The following is a 19,675-nucleotide window of genomic DNA, read 5'->3' as shown; positions in this document are numbered from 1 at the left end:
TTTGAATGTAAGCTCCTCCTCTCCTTTCACGATTAATAAGAAACTCATTTAAATGAGCAGGGGTGTGTGGGCGGGGCTTATTTCTTAAAGGTTGTTATCATAATAGTTTGTTGTCCAAAATACATACCAAAAATACGCTTTAAAAGACAATTTCTTTTACAAAAATAATTGGTTTGCATTTAAACTTTGCTTTGGACTTTGAACAAATAAAACAGTTCATTATGGCGGAGTCTAAGGCGGGCGGGTGGGTGGAGCATCTTTTTTCTACCACACTAATTAATAAACTGGCACACCTTTTTCCGTAAAATTATCAATTTTCAATATTTTCAAAATTATTAACAGGTACTTGATACGTGTTCAAAATACAGGCGGAGCCCACTTACAAATGAGGCTTTTTTAAGTACCTGCGCATTGAAAATTGATGATTTTAAGAAAAAAGTGTGCCCGTTTATTGATTCGTGGGGTAGAAAAAAGATGCCCCGCCCACCAGCCCTAACTCCGCCTTAACGATCCTTCTTATTCCTCTTGAACTCAGGGCTAGCGAAGCTTCGATGCGGCTGAAATATTTCTGTTGAAGTAAATTACCTTTGAAACTTATTTTAAATAATTATTTTCCGAAAGAAAACTATTCTGAGGAAAACATTTAACAAATTATCGCCGGTCACTCATCTCTTCTAGCCTAAATGAGTTTGTTTATTAATCGTGAAACTAAAGGCGGAGCTTAACACGATTTAAGTAATGTTAATTAAAAATTTATGATTAAAAAAAAAAAGGTGTGCCTGTTTATTGATTCATGTGGTAGAAAAAAGATGCCCCGCCCACCCGCCCTGACTCCGCCTTAACGATCCTTCTTATTCCTCTTGAACTCAGGGCTAGCGAAGCTTCGATGCGGCTGAAATATTTCTGTTGAAGTAATTACCTTTGAAACTTATTTTAGATTATTATTTTCCGAAAGAAAACTATTCTGAGGAAAACATTAAACAAATTATCCTCGCCCACTCATCTCTTCTAGCCTAAATGAGTTTGTTTATTAATCGTGAAACTAAAGGCGGAGCTTAACACGATTTAAGTACTGTTAATTGAAAATTTATGATTTAAAAAAAAGGTGTGCCTGTTTATTGATTCATGTGGCAGAAAAAAGATGCCCCGCCCTGGCTCCGCCTTAACGGTCCTTCTTATTCCTCTTGAACTCAGGGCCAGCGAAGCTTCGATGCGGCTGAAATATTTCTGTTGAAGTAATTACCTTTGAAACTTATTTTAGATAATTATTTTCCGAAAGAAAACTATTTTGAGGAAAATATTAAACAAATTATCCCCGGCCACTCTTCTCTTCTAGCCTAAATGAGTTTGTTTATTAATCGTGAAACTAAAGGCGGAGCTTAACACGATTTAAGTACTATTGATTGAAAATTCATGATTTAAAAAAAAAGGTGTGCCTGTTTATTGATTCATGTGGTTGAAAAAAGATGCCCCGCCCACCCGCCCCGACTCCGCCTTAAAGATCCTTCTTATTCCTCTTGAGCTCAGGGCTAGCGAAGCTTCGATGCGGCTGAAATATTTCTGTTGAAGTAATTACCTTTGAAACTTATTTTAGATAATTATTTTCCGAAAGAAAACTATTCTGAGGAAAACATTAAACAAATTATCCTCGCCCACTCATCTCTTCTAGCCTAAATGAGTTTGTTTATTAATCATGAAACTAAAGGCGGAGCTTAACACGATTTAAGTACTGTTAATTGAAAATTTATGATTTAAAAAAAAAAATGTGCCTGTTTATTGATTCATGTGGCAGAAAAAAGATGCCCCGCCCTGGCTCCGCCTTAACGGTCCTTCTTATTCCTCTTGAACTCAGGGCCAGCGAAGCTTCGATGCGGCTGAAATATTTCTGTTGAAGTAATTACCTTTGAAACTTATTTTAGATAATTATTTTCCGAAAGAAAACTATTTTGAGGAAAATATTAAACAAATTATCCCCGGCCACTCTTCTCTTCTAGCCTAAATGAGTTTGTTTATTAATCGTGAAACTAAAGGCGGAGCTTAACACGATTTAAGTACTATTGATTGAAAATTCATGATTTAAAAAAAAAGGTGTGCCTGTTTATTGATTCATGTGGTTGAAAAAAGATGCCCCGCCCACCCGCCCTGACTCCGCCTTAAAGATCCTTCTTATTCCTCTTGAGCTCAGGGCTAGCGAAGCTTCGATGCGGCTGAAATATTTCTGTTGAAGTAATTACCTTTGAAACTTATTTTAGATAATTATTTTCCGAAAGAAAACTATTCTGAGGAAAACATTAAACAAATTATCCTCGCCCACTCATCTCTTCTAGCCTAAATGAGTTTGTTTATTAATCATGAAACTAAAGGCGGAGCTTAACACGATTTAAGTACTGTTAATTGAAAATTTATGATTTAAAAAAAAAATGTGCCTGTTTATTGATTCATGTGGTAGAAAAAAGATGCCCCGCCCACCCGCCCTGGCTCCGCCTTAACGATCCTTCTTATTCCTCTTGAACTCAGGGCCAGCGAAGCTTCGATGCGGCTGAAATATTTCTGTTGAAGTAATTACCTTTGAAACTTATTTTAAATCATTCTTTTCTGAAAGCAGACTATTCTGAGGAAAACATTAAACGAATTAGCCCCGCCCACTCATCTCTTCTAACCTAAATGAGTTTGTTTATTAATCGTGAAACCAGAGGCGGAGCTTAATTTTCAGATGACGATTTTTTGTATATTTTGAACACGATTTAAGTACTGTTCATTGAAAATTGATAATTTTAAGAAAAAATGTGTGCCTGTTTGTTGATTACTGTGCCTTATGGATCCTTTTCATTCTTCATGAGTTTGATGAGCGAAACTCATGAGCAGGGGTGTGTGGGCGGGACTTATTTGTTAAAGGTTTTTATCAGAATAGTTTGTTTTCCAAAATACGTTACTAAAAATAACGATTTATAAGATAATTTCTTTACAAAAATAATTGGTTGGCATTTAAACTGTTCTCTTCTGCTTATGACAAATGAAACAGTTCATTAAGGCGGAGTCTAGGGCGGGTGGGCGGGGCATTTTTTTCTATAGTAATCAATAAACGGACTTTTTTTTTTATTTTTTTTTATTTATTTATTTATTTTTTTCTTAAAATCACTCATTTTCAATGAATAGGTAATTAAAACGTCTTCAAAATCTAGGTATTTCTACAAAAAATCTTCATTTAGGCTGAAAGGAGGTGAGTGGGGGGGGGGGGGGGGCTTATTCGTTAAATATTTTTTTCAGATTGGTCTGTTTTCAGTAATGAATTATTTAACACAAGATTTAAAGGTAATTTCTTCTACAGAAAATTCATATGCATATAAACTTCACTCTCGGATTATTGGGGCGGAGTTTACGAGTGGGTGGGTTGGCGGGTCATTTGTTTCTATCACAATAATTACTAAACCTAAAATGTGTTCAAAATATTACTTAAAATCTACATTATACAGCCTTTGTTTTGCGACGAATAAGTAACTTTTAAGGCTTTTTTTTTCTGTGTAGAAATATTTTCCATGCTTAACTCATGAAGGCGGAGTTCTGGAGTCGAGGGGCGGAGCATATACACTGTACTTTTTAAGTCTTACGTTTCCAAGAACCAATACTTTACGAATGTCTTAGAATACTTTTTTACATAAATATGTTGTTTACCTCGACTTTCCATTTTTCGTCGCACCACCAATAAAAACTAAGTAAGGTAAGAATTGGGCGGGTGGGCGGGGCATTTACATAAATAATTCCACAATTCCAACGGTAACTTTTTGAGGTTCATCAAATGCTAATTGCAAGACTTCTTGATATGTACGGATAATAATTTATTGTATATTTAAAATTGTTGGGAACCTCTGGTTTGCGGCAACGGCCCTCGAGCGCCGCTCGGGCGGATTCACTCAAACTCAGTAACTTTCAAGGTTTCCGTATTCGACAAATTCCATGACAAGCATGTTTTGGCGTTACGTCACGTGTATGTAAGCCGTCGCATTACATTTTGAAGTGTGGGGAAAAGCTGGGACATTTCGCAAACTTGCTACGCCGGATTTATAAAAGATCAGCGACCGTTGGCGCCTACGTACGGCTGCATAACATACCAACACCAACCCGAGCGACTACTAAAACTGGCAACGGTCGCCGTCGTCGGCTTGGAACTTCACTTTTGTTCTATGTTCCATGAAAATGTTGTAAAACATGACCTGCGAATACGTCGTCAAGGTTAGAGGAGGTAATAACACTAAAATGCATTTTATAGTGGCGTGGAGGTGAGTGGGAAAATTTCGTTTTGTTACTAGTTGGAACAATTTCGATGCGGAGTCGTCTACGAAGTCAGAGGAAATATAGAAATATCCGGAGGCCAGTTAAATTTTTGTTTGATTATAAGGTACGCTAGCATGAAAACACTGACAAAAATATTGTTTAGGAAATAAAAGAGTTTATGGGATGTGGTTTGTGGTGGGAGGAAAATAGGTACAGTTTAATAACAGTGATGTAATGGACGTGATATCACAGATTTTAAAATTAGTGTACTGCACTGCAAAATGACACTTCAGGAAACCACTATTGGTTCAGTTGCAAGAACTCGTAGACGCGGAAATGACACTTGTATCGATAAATGCGTCCTACGTAAAGCAATTGGAAAATTATTCAGGAAATATTTAAGGCAGCCAACATGTTAATTATGGTTTTTGGCCTACGCTCACTTGTCTTTCAGAAAAATATATCGATACAATTTTCGAATAAAATAATTCTGTGAGTGTATACATAATTGAAAATAAATGGCCTACAGCGCTGTCACAATCTAAGACACCGTATCTAAATATGGTAAATTGAATCATACAATCTAGGCTATTAATTCAAAGAACCATGTATGGTTGAGAATAATTATAATGTAGCCGGTAATCGGTGTTAAATTCACAAACAAAACTCAACTGACACTGAATTAATTTTCGAAAAACTGCGACATCCGGTGTAAATATGCATTACAGGTGAGCAGCGTGAAGTCATGCAATTTTATTCAAATCAATGTGAATACAGGGTTGTCATTATCACGTGATTCTAAATCTGTTCTAAAAACGTTACCGTTGGAATCGTAGACATATTTATGTAGGTGCCCCGCCCACCCGCCCGATTCTTACCTTACTTAGTTTTTATTGGCCCTGTGACGAAAAATGGAAAGTAGATGTAAACAACATATTTATGTAAAAAAATCCTAAAACATTCTTAAATTGTCGATTATCCTTGGACATGTTGACTTAACAATACGCGATTATGCTCCGCCCACCGGCCCCATATCTCCGCCTCCATGAGTTGAATATGGAAAATATTTCGAGGTAGCAAAAAAAACACTTGATTTTTCTTTTAAGCACTGTTATTGATAAACTACTAGAGATACTACAGGATACTTAAAGCATTGGGGCCCGAAATTGTGTCATAATAATTTAAAACCGACACACGTGGCCTTCAAATTGTGTCAAAATCATTTAAAATAGACTTGTGGCCTTCCAGATTCTTTCATAATCATCTTAAAAAAGATACTCAGGACCCCAGAGATTCCTTAATAATCTTTTTATAGAATCAAACAAATATGAATTTTGCAATTAAACTCCGCCCCTCGATCTGACAACAAATGAAAAATTCGTCACAATTGAGAAGGGCGAGTGGGTGGGGCTTAATTAATCTAGATTTCTTTCTCTTAATATGGTTATATTTTTCGTTCAACAACACGATACTTAAAGCATTGGGGCCCGAAATTGTGTCAATTATTTAAAACTGACACACGTGAGCTTCAAAATTGTGTCATAATTATTCAAAATTGACACACTTACCCCTCGAGATTGTGTCAAAATCATTTAAAATAGACTTGTGGCCTTCGAGATTCCTTCATAATCATCTTAAAAGAGATACTCAGGACTCCAGAGATTCCTTAGTAATCTTTTTATAGAATCAAATAAATATGAATTTTGCAATTAAACTCCGCCCCTCGATCTGACAACAAATGAAAAATTCGTCACAATTGAGAAGGGCGGGTGGGTGGGGCTTAATTAGTCAAGGTTTCTTTCTCTTAATGTGGTTTTAATTTTCTTTCCACAACACGATACTTACAGCATTGGGGCCCCGAAATTGTGTCATAATAATTTAAAACTGACACACGTGGCCTTCAAATTGTGTCATAATTATTCAAAATTGACACACTTACCCCTCGAGATTGTGTCAAAATCATTTAAAATAGACTTGTGGCCTTCGAGATTCCTTCATAATCATCTTAAAAAAGATACTCAGGACCCCAGAGATTCCTTAATAATCTTTTTATAGAATCAAACAAATATGAATTTTGCAATTAAACTCCGCCCCTCGATCTAACAACAAATGAAAAGTTCCTCACAATGGAAGAGGGCGGGTGGGTGGGGCTTAATTAATCAAGGTTTCTTTCTCTTAATGTGGTTATAATTTTCTTTCACCAACACGATACTTAAAGCATTGGGGCCCCGAAATTGTGTCAGAATAATTTAAAACTGACATACGTGGCCTTCAAATTGTGTCATAATTATTCAAAATTGACACACTTACCCCTCGAGATTGTGTCAAAATCATTTAAAATAGACTTGTGGCCCTCGAGATTCCTTCATAATCATCTTAAAAAAGATACTCAGGACCCCAGAGATTCCTTAATAATCTTTTTATAGAATCAAACAAATATGAATTTTGCAATTAAACTCCGCCCCTCGGTCTGGCAACAAATGAAAAATTCGTCACAATTGAGAAGGGCGGGTGGGTGGGGCTTAATTAGTCAAGGTTTCTTTCTCTTAATGTGGTTTTAATTTTCTTTCCACAACACGATACTTACAGCATTGGGGCCCCGAAATTATGTCATAATAATTTAAAACTGACACACGTGGCCTTCAAATTGTGTCATAATTATTCAAAATTGACACACTTACCCCTCGAGATTGTGTCAAAATCATTTAAAATAGACTTGTGGCCTTCGAGATTCCTTCATAATCATCTTAAAAAAGATACTCAGGACCCTAGAGATTCCTTAATAATCTTTTTATAGAATCAAACAAATATGAATTTTGCAATTAAACTCCGCCCCTCGATCTGACAGCAAATGAAAAATTCGTCACAATTGAGAAGGGCGGGTGGGTGGGGCTTAATTAATCAAGGTTTCTTTCTCTTAATGGGGTTATAATTTTCTTTCAACAACACGATACTTATTGGTGCCTCCGAAATTGTGTCATAATTATTTTAAAATTGACAGTCTATGGGCCACCTTGGAAAAAGATGCCCCGCCCACCCGCTCGAGACTCCTCCTTAATGAACCTTTTCTTCCTCATGAAACTACGGCGAAACCTAGATACAGATAAAATATTTGTAGAAAAAATTGTCTTCTGAAACTAATTTTAAGCAATATTTTGTTGAAAGAAGACTATTCTGAGAAAAACATTCCACAAAGAAGCCCAGTCCACCGATCCCTTCTTGGAATAAATTAATTTCTTTATTCATCATGAAATGAGAGGCGGAGTTTAATTTGAAATCAGATATTTTTGTAGACAAAACTCTTTTGAAACACCTGATTATTTTGATGGAAAAAGATGCCCCGCCCACCCGCCCGAGACTCCACCTTAATGAACCTTTTCTTCCTCATGAAACTACGGCGAAACCTAGATACAGATAAAACATTTGTAGAAAAAATTGTCTTTTGAATCTAATTTTAAACAATATTTTGTTGAAAGAAGACTATTCTGAGAAAAACATTACACAAAGAAACCCGGTCCACCGAGCCCTTCTTGGAATAAATTAATTTCTTTATTCATCATGAAATGAGAGGCGGAGTTTAATTTGAAATCAGATATTTTTTTAGACAAAACTCTTTTGAAACACCTGATTATTTTGATGGAAAAAGATGCCCCGCCCACCCGCCCGAGACTCCGCCTTAATGAACCTTTTCTTCCTCATGAAACTACGGCGAAACCTAGATACAGATAAAACATTTGTAGAAAAAATAGTCTTTTGAAACTAGTTTTAAGCAATATTTTGTTGAAAGAAGACTATTCTGAGAAAAACATTACACAAAGAAGCCCAGTCCACCGAGCCCTTCTTGGAATAAATTAATTTCTTTATTCATCATGAAATGAGAGGCGGAGTTTAATTTGAAATCAGATATTTTTGTAGACAAAACGCTTTTGAAACACCTGATTATTTTGATGGAAAAAGATACCCCGCCCACCCGCCCGAGACTCCGCCTTAATGAACCTTTTCTTCCTCATGAAACTACGACGAAACCTAGATACAGATAAAACATTTGTAGAAAAAATAGTCTTTTGAAACTAGTTTTAAGCAATATTTTGTGGAAAGAAGACTATTCTGAGAAAAACATTACACAAAGAAGCCCAGTCCACCGAGCCCTTCTTGGAATAAATTAATTTCTTTATTCATCATGAAATGAGAGGCGGAGTTTAATTTGAAATCAGATATTTTTGTAGACAAAACTCTTTTGAAACACCTGATTATTTTGATGGAAAACGATGCCCCGCCCACCCGCCCGAGACTCCGCCTTAATGAACCTTTTCTTCCTCATGAAACTACGGCGAAACCTAGATACAGATAAAACATTTGTAGAAAAAATTGTCTTTCGAAACTAATTTTAAGCAATATTTTGTTGAAAGAAGACTATTCTGAGAAAAACATTCCACAAAGAAGCCCAGTCCACCGAGCCCTTCTTGGAATAAATTAATTTCTTTATTCATCATGAAATGAGAGGCGGAGTTTAATTTGAAATCAGATATTTTTGTAGACAAAACTCTTTTGAAACACCTGATTATTTTGATGGAAAAAGATGCCCCGCCCACCCGCCCGAGACTCCGCCTTAATGAACCTTTTCTTCCTCATGAAACTACGGCGAAACCTAGATACAGATAAAACATTTGTAGAAAAAATAGTCTTTTGAAACTAGTTTTAAGCAATATTTTGTTGAAAGAAGACTATTCTGAGAAAAACATTCCACAAAGAAACCCGGTCCACCGACCCCTTCTTGGAATAAATTAATTTCTTTATTCATCATGAAATGAGAGGCGGAGTTTAATTTGAAATCAGATATTTTTGTAGACAAAACTCTTTTGAAACACCTGATTATTTTGATGGAAAACGATGCCCCGCCCACCCGCCCGAGACTCCGCCTTAATGAACCTTTTCTTCCTCATGAAACTACGGCGAAACCTAGATACAGATAAAACATTTGTAGAAAAAATTGTCTTTCGAAACTAATTTTAAGCAATATTTTGTTGAAAGAAGACTATTCTGAGAAAAACATTCCACAAAGAAGCCCAGTCCACCGAGCCCTTCTTGGAATAAATTAATTTCTTTATTCATCATGAAATGAGAGGCGGAGTTTAATTTGAAATCAGATATTTTTGTAGACAAAACTCTTTTGAAACACCTGATTATTTTGATGGAAAAAGATGCCCCGCCCACCCGCCCGAGACTCCGCCTTAATGAACCTTTTCTTCCTCATGAAACTACGGCGAAACCTAGATACAGATAAAACATTTGTAGAAAAAATAGTCTTTTGAAACTAGTTTTAAGCAATATTTTGTTGAAAGAAGACTATTCTGAGAAAAACATTACACAAAGAAGCCCAGTCCACCGAGCCCTTCTTGGAATAAATTAATTTCTTTATTCATCATGAAATGAGAGGCGGAGTTTAATTTGAAATCAGATATTTTTGTAGACAAAACGCTTTTGAAACACCTGATTATTTTGATGGAAAAAGATACCCCGCCCACCCGCCCGAGACTCCGCCTTAATGAACCTTTTCTTCCTCATGAAACTACGACGAAACCTAGATACAGATAAAACATTTGTAGAAAAAATAGTCTTTTGAAACTAGTTTTAAGCAATATTTTGTGGAAAGAAGACTATTCTGAGAAAAACATTACACAAAGAAGCCCAGTCCACCGAGCCCTTCTTGGAATAAATTAATTTCTTTATTCATCATGAAATGAGAGGCGGAGTTTAATTTGAAATCAGATATTTTTGTAGACAAAACTCTTTTGAAACACCTGATTATTTTGATGGAAAACGATGCCCCGCCCACCCGCCCGAGACTCCGCCTTAATGAACCTTTTCTTCCTCATGAAACTACGGCGAAACCTAGATACAGATAAAACATTTGTAGAAAAAATTGTCTTTCGAAACTAATTTTAAGCAATATTTTGTTGAAAGAAGACTATTCTGAGAAAAACATTCCACAAAGAAGCCCAGTCCACCGAGCCCTTCTTGGAATAAATTAATTTCTTTATTCATCATGAAATGAGAGGCGGAGTTTAATTTGAAATCAGATATTTTTGTAGACAAAACTCTTTTGAAACACCTGATTATTTTGATGGAAAAAGATGCCCCGCCCACCCGCCCGAGACTCCGCCTTAATGAACCTTTTCTTCCTCATGAAACTACGGCGAAACCTAGATACAGATAAAACATTTGTAGAAAAAATAGTCTTTTGAAACTAGTTTTAAGCAATATTTTGTTGAAAGAAGACTATTCTGAGAAAAACATTCCACAAAGAAACCCGGTCCACCGACCCCTTCTTGGAATAAATTAATTTCTTTATTCATCATGAAATGAGAGGCGGAGTTTAATTTGAAATCAGATATTTTTGTAGACAAAACTCTTTTGAAACACCTGATTATTTTGATGGAAAACGATGCCCCGCCCACCCGCCCGAGACTCCGCCTTAATGAACCTTTTCTTCCTCATGAAACTACGGCGAAACCTAGATACAGATAAAACATTTGTAGAAAAAATTGTCTTTCGAAACTAATTTTAAGCAATATTTTGTTGAAAGAAGACTATTCTGAGAAAAACATTCCACAAAGAAGCCCAGTCCACCGAGCCCTTCTTGGAATAAATTAATTTCTTTATTCATCATGAAATGAGAGGCGGAGTTTAATTTGAAATCAGATATTTTTGTAGACAAAACTCTTTTGAAACACCTGATTATTTTGATGGAAAAAGATGCCCCGCCCACCCGCCCGAGACTCCGCCTTAATGAACCTTTTCTTCCTCATGAAACTACGGCGAAACCTAGATACAGATAAAACATTTGTAGAAAAAATAGTCTTTTGAAACTAGTTTTAAGCAATATTTTGTTGAAAGAAGACTATTCTGAGAAAAACATTCCACAAAGAAACCCGGTCCACCGACCCCTTCTTGGAATAAATTAATTTCTTTATTCATCATGAAATGAGAGGCGGAGTTTAATTTGAAATCAGATATTTTTGTAGACAAAACTCTTTTGAAACACCTGATTATTTTGATGGAAAACGATGCCCCGCCCACCCGCCCGAGACTCCCCCTTAATGAACCTTTTCTTCCTCATGAAACTACGGCGAAACCTAGATACAGATAAAACATTTGTAGAAAAAATTGTCTTTCGAAACTAATTTTAAGCAATATTTTGTTGAAAGAAGACTATTCTGAGAAAAACATTCCACAAAGAAGCCCAGTCCACCGAGCCCTTCTTGGAATAAATTAATTTCTTTATTCATCATGAAATGAGAGGCGGAGTTTAATTTGAAATCAGATATTTTTGTAGACAAAACTCTTTTGAAACACCTGATTATTTTGATGGAAAAAGATGCCCCGCCCACCCGCCCGAGACTCCGCCTTAATGAACCTTTTCTTCCTCATGAAACTACGGCGAAACCTAGATACAGATAAAACATTTGTAGAAAAAATAGTCTTTTGAAACTAGTTTTAAGCAATATTTTGTTGAAAGAAGACTATTCTGAGAAAAACATTCCACAAAGAAACCCGGTCCACCGACCCCTTCTTGGAATAAATTAATTTCTTTATTCATCATGAAATGAGAGGCGGAGTTTAATTTGAAATCAGATATTTTTGTAGACAAAACTCTTTTGAAACACCTGATTATTTTGATGGAAAACGATGCCCCGCCCACCCGCCCGAGACTCCGCCTTAATGAACCTTTTCTTCCTCATGAAACTACGGCGAAACCTAGATACAGATAAAACATTTGTAGAAAAAATTGTCTTTCGAAACTAATTTTAAGCAATATTTTGTTGAAAGAAGACTATTCTGAGAAAAACATTCCACAAAGAAGCCCAGTCCACCGAGCCCTTCTTGGAATAAATTAATTTCTTTATTCATCATGAAATGAGAGGCGGAGTTTAATTTGAAATCAGATATTTTTGTAGACAAAACTCTTTTGAAACACCTGATTATTTTGATGGAAAAAGATGCCCCGCCCACCCGCCCGAGACTCCGCCTTAATGAACCTTTTCTTCCTCATGAAACTACGGCGAAACCTAGATACAGATAAAACATTTGTAGAAAAAATAGTCTTTTGAAACTAGTTTTAAGCAATATTTTGTTGAAAGAAGACTATTCTGAGAAAAACATTCCACAAAGAAACCCGGTCCACCGACCCCTTCTTGGAATAAATTAATTTCTTTATTCATCATGAAATGAGAGGCGGAGTTTAATTTGAAATCAGATATTTTTGTAGACAAAACTCTTTTGAAACACCTGATTATTTTGATGGAAAACGATGCCCCGCCCACCCGCCCGAGACTCCGCCTTAATGAACCTTTTCTTCCTCATGAAACTACGGCGAAACCTAGATACAGATAAAACATTTGTAGAAAAAATTGTCTTTTGAATCTAATTTTAAGCAATATTTTGTTAAAAGAAGACTATTCTGAGAAAAACATTAAACAAATAAACCCCACCCATCCACCCCTTCTTGGAATTAATGAGTTTCTTTATTCATTGTGAAATGAGAGGCGGAGTTTAATTTGAAATGAGATGTTTTTGCGGGCAACAACTGAGCATTTTGACTAAAAAAGATGCCCCACCCACCCGCCCGAGCCTCCGCCTTAATGAATCTTTTTTTCTTCATGAAACGAAGGTGAAACTTTCATGAAGTTAAAATATTTTTGTATGAAAATTTGTCTTTTGACATTTATGTTACACAAAACATTGTTGAAAACAGACTATTCTGAGAAACGCATTAAACGGATAAGCTCCACCCACTCACTCCTTCTTGGACTTCATGAGTTTCTTTATTCATCGTAAAATAAGGGGCGGAGCTTAATTTGAAATGAGATATTTTTGTAGATAAAACTCTTGAAACAGTTGATTGTTTTGATAGAAAGAGATGCCCGCCCACCCACCCGAGACTCCGCTTTAATTAACCTTTTCTTGAGGTCATACTATCCTGAGAAAAACATTAAACAAATAAGCTACGCCTATTCGCCCCTTCTAGGCATAAATGAGTTTCTTTATTCGTCATGAAATGAGAGGCGGGGCGTAATTTCAAAAGTAAACAAAACACTTGAAACAAGTTCTAAAAATGCTCCGCCTACCCGCCATAGTGAGCCTTTTGATTCGTCGTGTAAAAAGGGTGAAATTTAGATGGAAAATAAATATTTCTATACGAGGATTTGCTTTTTGAAGCTGCTTACAATAAGCGTAATCGCAAAACGGGAAGGGGAGCTTAATTTCCAATGAGTTGTGTTAAAAACAAAACGCCTCAAACACGATTTAAAAAGCTGATTCGTGACAAAAAAGTTGTAAGCTCCGCCTACCCTTCCCATTACCCAATGAAGTTGTTTTATTCTATTGTATGACACCAGAGGCGGAGATAACTTACGAATGCCATATTTCGGTAGAAAAAACCGACCTCTTCTTTTTTTGTAAAAGTAAATGAAGAAACTTATTACAGAAATCCAAAAAACTCGACACCGAAGATCGAGTGCAACGGACTTCACTCTTTAATTATTTTTACATTATAATAATTTGACATTTCCTGACGTGTATGATGTACTCAGAATCGATTAACATTGTATTGATTATCATTATCGTCCCTGCAAGAAAATTACAGTTTTTAGCTAGGTTTTGTGAATAACATGCAACTAATTAACCATAAAATATCCACGACGTGTAATTAGTTCCCTGATGTCGAGGATAAACTGTTATCCCTTCACCAGTTATTCCTGTTTGTTTACTCATAACTGGAATGAGTTTGTAACTCTGTTAGAAAATCACTAAAACATTCGATCAGAATACCGACTCCCAGCATTGTGAATCCGACAATGCCGTCTAGCCAGAACAAAGACCCAATGCTTTCCTTTTCAGCCAAGTCTGACCGGTCGAAGCTGGCAATTTAGCTATAATAAGAGGTTTATTTTGTTTACCGTTACTAACCGCAAGTTATTTATTTCAGGAGATTAGTCAAGACTTACCAACCGAAGAAAAAGGATGAAGAGGACTACCAGTAAGTAGTAATACGTTAATACGAATTTTCGATAGCGTTCGCAACTATTCGGCGTGTAAATCGAGTAAAAATTTTGCGTTTTAGACCCGCATCTTTCTAATTATTTTTTAACGAGATGTTTGTTGAATTCCAGTGGTACTTAAGGTCGGCATTCGTGACCCCGTCGAGCTGCATAAAAATTTTCACACGTTTTCCTTTCGCTTTTAATAGCTCTATTTCCATAACTGCATCGATATTAATTGTTGGTGTATGGTTCGAGGAGAAAGCGAACGACTCCTAAAAAACACTCATCGTGATTGTGTCATAATTGGTACAATTGGTTGTAGACCGATTACACAACACGTTATCGCTCTATGAAAAATGTCCCTCGTGTTTATTTACTTACTTAGATTATTTTTTCTCGGTTGTTTATTCATCGATCTTAATCTATAAAGAGGTTCTTGGCCCTCACGTGATGCGTTTAGCGAAACAAATTACTAATTTCATTCTTAAAACTATAATCGTTACCATTTTGTCGTAACTGTATTTTTGTATATTTTTACACTCGACTGATTCATTTCCATTACTCGGAAGGCTTTAGTAAGTACTCAATTACTCATTTCGTTCTACTGCAACATTACAGATATCTGAAGGTATGTAATAATTATTCCTTCAAGGTTGGAATTGAAACGGTCTGATTTATGGAAAATGCCTTTAGATGTCTTAGTAACGGCGACTTTGTTTCTTTCAGGTTCACGTCGTGTAAAGCGTTCAAAATACTAATGAACGAAATCAACGACCTTGCGGGACAACATGAGGTGGTTGCTGAAAACTTACAAGCGAACGTTATAAAGGAATTGAACGCTTTGGTCAAAGACATCCGAGAAGAACGAAAAGTGAGTAGATCGTTGGCGAAAGACGGAAAGAATAACTGAGCGGGGTCGGACCCCTGCGACACTCCGTGTTAATCGTATTAAAAAAAGACGTCCCCGCACCTTTGTTTAGTTAGCGAGCTATAAAAGATTTTAATAGTGGGATTTCACTTTATCCGTGTTTAATACCTCGCGTCTGATAAGATTACGATATTTGAATGAAAAATGGTGTTTTGAAACAGGTGTTGCAAAAATTCGGGTTTTTGTGACTGACATGGTGCATATGCATCCAATTATGACAGTGACGAATCAGAGTTAAGCGTGCGTGGCACGAAAAGAATGTGAAATTATTTGGTTGGTTTGATTGAAAAAGTGCTTAAATCGTGTGTGGCGTTGTGTAAATGTGGGATCGAATTGAATACGTGTGGATGTGGGTGTGTTATCAGTAGATGCATTTTTATGGTGTGATATTATTGTGCAACTTTTTCTTTTCGTTAGTTCTAGAATATGGGAAAGTGGGTCTTCTATTTCCGGTGTCTGTCTGTTGGCGATTTTTTAGGTACCTAAAAAAAAATTTGTTTGTCATGTCAAAATTTTGCTAGGGAAATCCGACCCATTTGTGTGTTTTTTTTTTGTCATGTTGGCAATATATTTAAAATTTTATGATGGCATAATTGATTATCAAACTGACATTTGTGTCTTTAAAAAGACAAAAAGAGACACTAGAGAGTCCCCCACTATCTTTAAAATGATTAAAAAAAGTTACTTAAAAAATAAACAAGAAAACTTGGAGCCGCCTTGATTTTTCGCGTTTTTATTAAAAAGACAAAGTGGCCCTATAAATTATAAACAAAAAACATCGAGATCCTTTGAAATTATAAAAAAATTACACTAGGGACACCAGAGATTCTTTTGAATTCTTATAATTTCTTAAAAAAAACACCAAGGACCCCCGAAATCCTTGAAAATGGTCGAAAAAATGACACTAGGAACCCCAGAGAAAAAATACACTAGGGGCCTCCAATATCGTTGAGAATTATTGAAAAAATGACACCAAGGAACTCCGAGATTCTTTAAAGATTTTACAAATTCTTTAAAAAAAGACACTAGGGGCTTCCAAGATCCTCGAGACTCATTGAAAAAATGACCCAGAAACCCAGAGATTCTTTTGAGTTTTCACAAATTCTTAAAAAAAAAATACACTAGGGATCTCTAGATCCTTGAGAATCATGGAAAAAAGTGACACTAAGGGCCTCAGTGATTCTTTTCAATTTTTACAAATGCTTAAAAAATTACACTAGGGACCCAGAGATCCTTTTGAGTTGTTATACATTATTTAAACAATGACACTAAAAGCCTCCAAAATCATCGAGAATCGTTGAAAAATGACACTAGGGACCCAGAAATTCTTTAGAATTCCTACAAATTTTTAAAATGACACTAAGAGCCTCCGAGATTATCGAAAATGATTGAAGAAATGACACTTAGGGTCTCCGAGCGCCTTGATGATCATTGAAAAAAATGACACCAACTAGAGACACAGAATTCTTTTGAATTCTTATAAATTCTTAAAAAATGACACTAGGGACCCAGAAATTCTTTAGACTTACAAATTTTTGAAAAAGTGATACTAAGAGCCTCCGAGATCGTCGAGGATCATTAAAAAAGTGACACTTCGGACATAGAAATTCTTTAGAATTCCTACAAATTCTTTAAAAAGACACTAGGGATTCAGAGATCCTTTGAATTCTTACAAATTCTTAAAAAATTACACTAGGGACCCAGAGATCCTTTTGAGTTGTTATACATTATTTAAACAATGACACTAAAAGCCTCCAAAATCATCGAGAATCGTTGAAAAATGACACTAGGGACCCAGAAATTCTTTGGAATTCCTACAAATTCTTAAAATGACACTAAGAGCCTCCGAGATTATCGAAAATGATTGAAGAAATGACACTTAGGGTCTCCGAGCGCCTTGATGATCATTGAAAAAAATTACACCAACTAGAGACACAGAATTCTTTTGAATTCTTATAAATTCTTAAAAAATGACATTAGGGACCCAGAAATTCTTTAGAATCCTTACAAATTTTTGAAAAGGTGATACTAAGAGCCTCCGAGATCGTCGAGGATCATTAAAAAAGTGACACTTCGGACATAGAAATTCTTTAGAATTCCTACAAATTCTTTAAAAAGATACTAGGGATTCAGAGATCCTTTGAATTCTTACAAATTCTTAAAAAATTACACTAGGGACCCAGAGATCCTTTTGAATTGTTATACATTATTTAAACAATGACACTAAAAACCTCCAAAATCATCGAGAATCGTTGAAAAATGACACTAGGGACCCAGAAATTCTTTGGAATTCCTACAAATTCTTAAAATGACACTAAGAGCCTCCGAGATTATCGAAAATGATTGAAGAAATGACACTTAGGGTCTCCGAGCGCCTTGATGATCATTGAAAAAAATTACACCAACTAGAGACACAGAATTCTTTTGAATTCTTATAAATTCTTAAAAAATGACATTAGGGACCCAGAAATTCTTTAGAATCCTTACAAATTTTTGAAAAGGTGATACTAAGAGCCTCCGAGATCGTCGAGGATCATTAAAAAAGTGACACTTCGGACATAGAAATTCTTTAGAATTCCTACAAATTCTTTAAAAAGATACTAGGGATTCAGAGATCCTTTGAATTCTTACAAATTCTTAAAAAATTACACTAGGGACCCAGAGATCCTTTTGAGTTGTTATACATTATTTAAACAATGACACTAAAAGCCTCCAAAATCATCGAGAATCGTTGAAAAATGACACTAGTGACCCAGAAATTCTTTAGAATTCCTACAAATTCTTAAAAAAAAAACACTAAGAGCCTCCGAGATTATCGAAAATCATTGAAGAAATGACACTTAGGGTCTCCGAGAGCCTTGATGATCATTGAAAAAAATTACACTAACTAGGGACACAGAATTCTTTTGAGTTCTTATAAATTCTTAAAAAATGACACTAGGGACCCAGAAATTCTTTAGAATCCTTACAAATTTTTGAAAAAGTGATACTAAGAGCCTCCGAGATCGTCGAGGATCATTAAAAAAGTGACACTTCGGACATAGAAATTCTTTAGAATTCCTACAAATTCTTTAAAAAGACACTAGGGATCCAGAGATCCTTTGAATTCTTACAAATTCTTAAAAAAATACACTAGGGACCCAGAGATCCTTTTGAGTTGTTATAAATTATTTAAATAATGACACTAAAAGCCTCCGAAATCATCGAGAATCGTTGAAAAATGACACTAGGGACCCAGAAATTCTTTAGAATTCCTACAAATTCTTAAAAAGACACTAAGAGCCTCCGAGATTATCTAAAAATCATTGAAGAAATGACACTTTGGGTCTCCGAGAGCCTTGATGATCATTGAAAAAAATGACACCAACTAGAGACACAGAATTCTTTTGAATTCTTATAAATTCTTAAAAAAATGACACTAGGGACCCAGAAATTCTTTAGAATCCTTACAAATTTTTGAAAAGGTGATACTAAGAGCCTCCGAGATCGTCGAGGATCATTAAAAAAGTGACACTTCGGACATAGAAATTCTTTAGAATTCCTACAAATTCTTTAAAAAGACACTAGGGATTCAGAGATCCTTTGAATTCTTACAAATTCTTAAAAAATTACACTAGGGACCCAGAGATCCTTTTGAGTTGTTATACATTATTTAAACAATGACACTAAAAGCCTCCAAAATCATCGAGAATCGTTGAAAAATGACACTAGGGACCCAGAAATTCTTTAGAATTCCTACAAATTCTTAAAATGACACTAAGAGCCTCCGAGATTATCGAAAATGATTGAAGAAATGACACTTAGGGTCTCCGAGCGCCTTGATGATCATTGAAAAAAATGACACCAACTAGAGACACAGAATTCTTTTGAATTCTTATAAATTCTTAAAAAATGACACTAGGGACCCAGAGATCCTTTTGAGTTGTTATACATTATTTAAACAATGACACTAAAAGCCTCCAAAATCATCGAGAATCGTTGAAAAATGACACTAGGGACCCAGAAATTCTTTAGAATTCCTACAAATTCTTAAAATGACACTAAGAGCCTCCGAGATTATCGAAAATGATTGAAGAAATGACACTTAGGGTCTCCGAGCGCCTTGATGATCATTGAAAAAAATGACACCAACTAGAGACACAGAATTCTTTTGAATTCTTATAAATTCTTAAAAAATGACACTAGGGACCCAGAAATTCTTTAGACTTACAAATTTTTGAAAAAGTGATACTAAGAGCCTCCGAGATCGTCGAGGATCATTGAAAAAGTGCACTTCGGACATAGAAATTCTTTAGAATTCCTACAAATTCTTTAAAAAAACACTAGGGATCCAGAGATCCTTTGAATTCTTACAAATTCTTAAAAAAATACACTAGGGACCCAGAGATCCTTTTGAGTTGTTATAAATTATTTAAACAATGACACTAAAAGC

General features: G+C 35.7%; 1 protein-coding gene across 5 annotated transcripts in view; it reads left to right on the top strand.

Moving 5' to 3' along the window:
• Positions 1-19,675, top strand: part of LOC135125308 (formin-binding protein 1 homolog) — an 80,611-nt gene that overhangs the window by 38,617 nt on the left and 22,319 nt on the right. For all 5 annotated transcript variants that reach the window (XM_064050790.1, XM_064050792.1, XM_064050791.1 and 2 more), the window contains exons 3-4: positions 14,261-14,311; positions 15,042-15,186. In XM_064050790.1, coding sequence (XP_063906860.1) covers positions 14,261-14,311; positions 15,042-15,186 — 196 coding nt within the window. The remainder of the gene's footprint in view (positions 1-14,260; positions 14,312-15,041; positions 15,187-19,675) is intronic.

Source organism: Zophobas morio, unplaced genomic scaffold, assembly GCF_036711695.1.
Source record: "Zophobas morio isolate AGI-343-1 ecotype UQ-CSIRO unplaced genomic scaffold, CSIRO_AGI_Zmor_V1 ptg000008l, whole genome shotgun sequence".
NCBI lineage: Eukaryota > Metazoa > Arthropoda > Insecta > Coleoptera > Tenebrionidae > Zophobas > Zophobas morio.
The sequence above is the reverse complement of the archived record's forward strand: the minus strand, read 5'-3'. Positions and strand labels throughout refer to the sequence as shown.